The following is a 6183-nucleotide window of genomic DNA, read 5'->3' as shown; positions in this document are numbered from 1 at the left end:
CTCCATTAAACTTGATAATTTTCTCATTGGATTTTTTTCTTTTCTTTTTTTTTTTTTTTTTGCATTCAGTCTTGAATTTCAGTTATTTGTGTGCTTTGTGTATTATGTTTGTATTATGTATGTGTTATTTAAAATTTTTTTTTATTATTCACTTGACAGAGATCGTAAGTAGGCAGAGAGGCAGACAGAGAGAGAAGGGGAAGCAGGCTCCCCGCTGAGCAGAGAGCCCAACTTGGGGCTCGATCTCAGGACCCTGAGATCATAACCTGAGCTGAAGGCAGAGCCTTCAACCCACTGAGTCACTCAGGTGCCCCTGTGTGTGTTATTTTAGATGAAGAGTTCCCTGAAGGTCAGGATGGTCATCTACTCTGTTCTTAACTCTTATCCTTGGCACCTATGATGGACATTCAATAATTATTTACTATTTTTATTTTATTTATTAAAAAATCCAATGTATTTATTTAATATATTCATCACAAGGGCTCAACCAGAGACTTAATTTAAAAAACAGAAACAAAACAAAAATGACACCACAGCTGAAGATACACAGTCCTAGATAGAAATGAAGAAAAAGACAGACTGTCTAAGGAGAAAATAAAAAGACAACACAAGGAGAGAGGCTGGACAGTCAGGGATCTTGGCTGGAGACCTGCTTTGAGTAGGTTTCTTGTAGGTACTTCTTAAAGGCTGTGGGGTTTTTCCAGAGCTCGGCAGCGTGTGTGTTCAAAGGACTATCAATGTTTGGTTCTCCTAGCAGGCTCTGGATGGACAGCAGGATGGTCCTGAGGTCATACAGGGCTGACCACTTGTCCTTCAGGATGTCCAGGCAGATGTTCCCCTGGGTGTCCACGTTGGGGTGGTAGCAGGGTGTGAGGAATTTCACTGTGGGCGCATTGTAGGGGTAGCCACTGGGGAACTCCAAGGAGAGCTTATACCGCAGGTCTTCATACACTGTGCCAGCTGCTCCGTGGATGGTCCCCACCCATTTGAAAAGGTTGTCTGATTCAGGGAAGGCAGAAATTCCTTTGTCACCGGACATCATGAGGGTCATCAGCTCCTGCTGTAGCCTCTTGCCCACGGGTCCACGGGCGGCGCCCCCGCTGGGCTCAGCTCCTTTGCGGGCGGCGGCGATGCTGGCCGCAGCTGGGTCGCGGTTCTGGGAGGCCATCCGGGCGGTGCGAGGAGGGAGACAGGAACTCGGAGAGCACGACTGCAACTGCCCTATTTTTATTTTTATTTATTTATTTATTTAGCTATTTTTATTTTTATAAAGCCACAAAATATGACCAGTTTCTCAGGGTAGTGTCCCTGTGGAGAGTTTTGCTGTCTAGTCCAACCTGCATACTGGATTTTAAAATAGTGATATTTTAAATTTATCCTGCATTATAAGGCTTGAGATGAGGATACAATAAAATTTGAAAACTTGTTATTTTTGCCTAAATCTTTCCCTCAAACACATCACCTTATTTATTCTAAACCTTCTCTGAGTCTGTAAAAGAGAGGATGACTTAGAAAATATTTGAATACTTAGAGAAAAATCTTGTCTTTCTATTGGAAATATTTGCATCCTATTATAACTTTATAGTGTTTTCCTGTGAGTTTTTAAAGTAACTTTTAAAGTAACTTTCACATGATGCTCCTTAGTTTTAATGGAAATGTTATTAAATTGGAGTAGTAACTAATCCATGATAAAGAATTCTTTTGGGATTATAGCATACATCCTTAACTGTCACATTGTAATTTGAATAAACATATCACTTTTCATATGGTGTAACAATCTCCCAATAGTGTAATTGCATTAACACTTTTTTCACCTTTTGTATTGTTTTCATATTTTCAACTTCTCAATATGAAATAAATCACAATACAGTACTGTCACTTTTGTTTTGAACTATGAATTGACATTTAAAGAATATAAGAAAAGAAGTACAAAAATCAATTATTTTATTTTTTTTAAAGATATTACTTGTTTGACTGAGATCACAAGTAGGCAGAGAGGCCCGTTGGCGGTAGAGAGGGAGCAGGCTCTCCACTGAGCAGAGAGCCTGATTCGGGGCTGGAGCACAGGACCCTGGAATCATGAGCTGAGCCCAAGGCAGAGGCTTTAACCCACTAAGCCACCCAGGCGTCCTCAATCTATTATTTTTTAAAGAGAGCTTCCATTGCCAATGCTCTTCCTTCCTAGCAGTAGATCCAAACTGTATCATCTCTTGTTTTCCTTCAGCCAGAGGAATGGTCAGGGTCATTTCCTATGAGAGAGGTCTGCTGACAACACATTCTATCAGCTTTTTATTTGAAGGTAAGTTATTTCACCTGCACTTCAGAAGATGTTTTTACCAGATATGGAATGCTTGATTGAGAGGTTTTTTTTTCTTTCAACATTTTAAAGATGTGGTTCCATTGTCTTCTGGATTCTACTTTTTTCTGATGGAGAAGGAAACCATAAGTATTGTTGTTATCTTTATGGGATGAATTTTTTTAAACCATGGTTGCTTTTAAGATTTTCTTTCCATCTTTTGTTTTTAGAAGCTTACTTATGATCTTATCAGATGGGATTTTATTTGTTTTTATCCTGCTTGGCTTTCACTGAGTGTCCTAGATTCATGGGTTGCTGATTTCGATCAAATTTAGAAAATTTTTGTCCTTATTTCTTCAAATATAATTTTCTGCCTGATTCTTTCTCTCCTTTCCTTTTGGAACTCCCATTACATGCATATTAGACTGCTTGATATCATTTGACAGGCAATTCAGGTTCCTTTTATTTTTAAAAATTCTTTTCTTTTCCTGTGCCTCAGTTTGGGTGACTTCTATCTTCAAAGTCACTAATGCTTTCTCTTGGTATGGCCAAATATCTTTTAATGCCATCAAATGAATGTTTTATTCCAAATATTGTACTTTTTATTTCTAATATTTCCATTTAGTTCTTTTCCTTCTCAAATTTTTACAAATGCCATATATCTCCTAAAATTCCCTACCTCACCTCTCCTACTAATCTTTTCCTATAGGTGCTTTAAATATTTTAGCTATTTCAAAACCTCTTTATGCTAATTTGAACATCTATACCATCTATTAGCCTGTTTCTATCAACTAAAATTTTTCTCTTGATTATGAGCTACATTTAGTGATTTTTAATTACATAGTTGGTGTTGTGATAGTCCATTATGTACAACCTGAATTGTGTTATTTTTTTCTGAAGAGTGTGTGATTTTTGTTCTAACAAGTAGTTGTATTATTGGAAAATCCCCTTGAGCTGTGAAATCTTGGTTTTAGCCTTTCTTAAGTGTAGGTTTATTTTAGTTTTGTCATTAGTCCCAAGGAAAATTTCTTAGTCTGAGGAAAAAGACTTTTTTTCAGGGTCTATTTAGTAGCTTAATTGAAGTATAATTTACATACCAAAAAATTCACCTATTATAAGTGCATAATTCAGTGATTTTTTGCAAATTAATAGGGCTGTACAATTACCACAAGCCAACTTTTAAAAATTGTGATAAAATATACATAACATAAAAGTTGCAATTTTGGCCATTTTTAAGTGTATAGTTCAGTGGCATTAAGTACATTCACATTCACATTGTTGGGCAATTATTTCTACGATCTATCTCTGGAACCCCTTTATATTTTGCAAAACTGAAATTCTATGCCTGCCAAACAACAATTCTCCATTTCTCTCTCCTCCCAGGCCCGGAAAACCATCATTTTGCTTTTTGTCTCTGTGAATTTGATGACTCTAGGTACCTCATATAAGTGGAATCATACAGTATTTGTCCTTTTGTGACTGGCTTATTTCACTTAACATAATGTCCTCAAGGCTCTTCTATGTTGTAGAACATGTCAGAATTTCCTTCCTTTTAAAAGAGGATAATCCATATATATATATATATACACACATATATATATGTATATATATATACACACACATATATATATGACATTTTGTTCATCCATATATATATGAATAATTCATATATATGACATTTTGTTTATCCACCTTCCAGTTTTAGAACATTTCCATCATTTCAAAAAACTGCCTTGTGCCTTGTGTCACTACCCTCAGTCCTAGGCAACCACTGATCTGTTTTTTTGTCTCTATAAATTTATTTTCTCTAACCATGCAATAAATGAATCATACAGTATGTAGCCCTTTGCATCTGGCTTCTTTCATTTAGCATATTTTGGAGGTTGAGAGTAAGTCTTTACTCCTAATGCATCTCCCTTGTGCAGTTTTTTTTTTTTTTTTAGATTATTTATTTATTTATTTGTCAGGGATAGAGGAAGAGAGAGAGCGAGCGAGCACAGGCAGAGAGGCCTGGAGAGGCAGAGGGAGAAGCAGGCTCCCCGCCGAGCAAGGAGCCCGATGCGGGACTCGATCCCAGGACACTGGGATCATGACCCGAGCCAAAGGCAGCCGCTTAACCAACTGAGCCACCCAGGCGTCCCTCCCTTGTGCAGTTTTAATGGAAGCCTGGGACATTCACCAAATGCTTCTAATTGGGTGGGTCTTGAAGTCTAAACTCTGTGTTCTTTATGGTGAGTGGCCACTGAAACCAATGCACAGGTCTTTCAGCTTTTCCAGCTATCACTTTCCTTCTGAGTTTCTTAGAATCTTATTCTGCATAAATACAGTTCAGAGGTTAACCAAGAATTTGAGGGACGTTAATACACAGATTTTGGGGCTCCTATTACTCTGATTCCTCCTTTTTGAGATTTGTTCTCTCAATTTCCAGCTACCGTGGTAGTCCAGGCTACTTAGTCAGGCTACTAAGATTAGGGATTTCTATTGGAGATCATCCTCCATGCCCTGGATTGAAGTGTGTCCCCCACTGCCATCCAGGGAAAAACTGAATAATGTGGGTCTTACCCCTGTCTTTGCTTCTTTTAAGTGTTGAATAACTTCTCAATTCTTCTTCCTTTTGGACTTTCTCTAGTGACCTGAACAGGTGATCTTTACATTTTGTCTAGAATATATAATTGTAGTTAGTAGGACAGTTAGTCTGAAAACAAGATATTTCACCATTACCAGAACCACTTTATGACAAGATTTCATTCGTGTGAAAAATAAGAACTAGGAGATTCAAAACCATTAATTAAGATATCATCAGTTCAGAATTTGTGATAATTCAGGCAGAACTTTAGCCATAATTTCTTGAAGGAAATGAATATTATAAATAAGATCACAAGAATAGTTTCTAAACTACCCACAGGGATGAAATCCTATATCCTTCTGGACAGGACACCTCTGAGTCATGGAGTTTAGCAAAACATCCAGACAGGACTGGGTGACCTTAAGTTCTATGAGAGATGTCATGAATCAGTTTCTGATGGAACACATTTAAGAGCAAACTAGTGCATCAGTGGGTGTCCTTTGTACATGGGAAGAAGAGGCTGGAGTTTAATTGAGCCTCAGAACTTAGCTGTTTTAGGTTTCCACTGCCTCCTCCTTGGTCTAATAGGACGGCCAGTTTCTCACATGTGTCATCTAGTTCATGCTTAACTGCTCAAGTGACAGCATGCAAGCAGAGTTTCTGATGATCTCCTGGTGAACATGACCCATTGGCCGTGGACAGTTGTCACTTAGGCAGAATTTGTGCCCCTGGTGAGAAGGCACAGATAAATGCTGCTCTGATTATCCAGTTGAAGATCCTTTATTATACCCTAAATGGCCATCTAATTTAGTTGTGTCAGAAGAGGACCAAAAAATAGAATATCTTTGAAGGATCAAAATAATTCTGACCCGTGAACTTACTCACAGACCCATGAATTTACTCACCAAATAAGGTCTTACTGGAAATGGATATACCAATATATTCACAGAGGTTACTTCTTGGTATTTGGTCTATGGATGATTTTTATTCCCTTATTTGTACCTTCTGAACTTTCTGTATTCTCAAAAATAATAAAAATTACTTTGGACTCAGATTTTTACAAAATGAGGGATATGGTAGCCTGGCTCTAAATGTCCTACTTTCGGCCAAGACCCCAAAGCCTGCTTGAGAAAGCCATAACCCATCCCTCATGCCTAAGACCATCCAAAAATTCAAACAGACCCAGAATTGCAATTTTCCTCTGAAACCTGTCCAGCTACTCAGTTTCTTATAAATATCAAGAACCAAATATATATATATGTATGTATGTATATATATTTATATATTTATTATACATATATTATATGTATTATATATATAT

At 37.5% G+C, this 6183-nt stretch overlaps 1 protein-coding gene across 1 annotated transcript; it reads right to left on the bottom strand.

Annotated features, from left to right (window-relative positions):
• Positions 1 to 441: 441 nt before the first annotated feature.
• On the bottom strand, positions 442 to 1215 carry LOC132017357 (ubiquitin-conjugating enzyme E2 C-like). Its single transcript, XM_059399155.1, has one exon. It carries the CDS (start codon positions 1166 to 1168, stop codon positions 629 to 631), a length of 540 nt encoding a protein of 179 aa, XP_059255138.1. The 5' UTR covers positions 1169 to 1215; the 3' UTR covers positions 442 to 628.
• Positions 1216 to 6183: the final 4968 nt, after the last annotated feature.

This window comes from Mustela nigripes, chromosome 5, assembly GCF_022355385.1.
Source record: "Mustela nigripes isolate SB6536 chromosome 5, MUSNIG.SB6536, whole genome shotgun sequence".
In the NCBI taxonomy this organism is placed as follows: domain Eukaryota; kingdom Metazoa; phylum Chordata; class Mammalia; order Carnivora; family Mustelidae; genus Mustela; species Mustela nigripes.
This window is presented reverse-complemented; position numbering and strand designations above follow the sequence as displayed.

What these genes read in the sequence shown, in the direction of transcription:
- LOC132017357 (XM_059399155.1), bottom strand. Translation starts at nt 1,168, where the DNA reads ATGGCCTCCCAGAACCGCGACCCAGCTGCGGCCAGCATCGCCGCCGCC.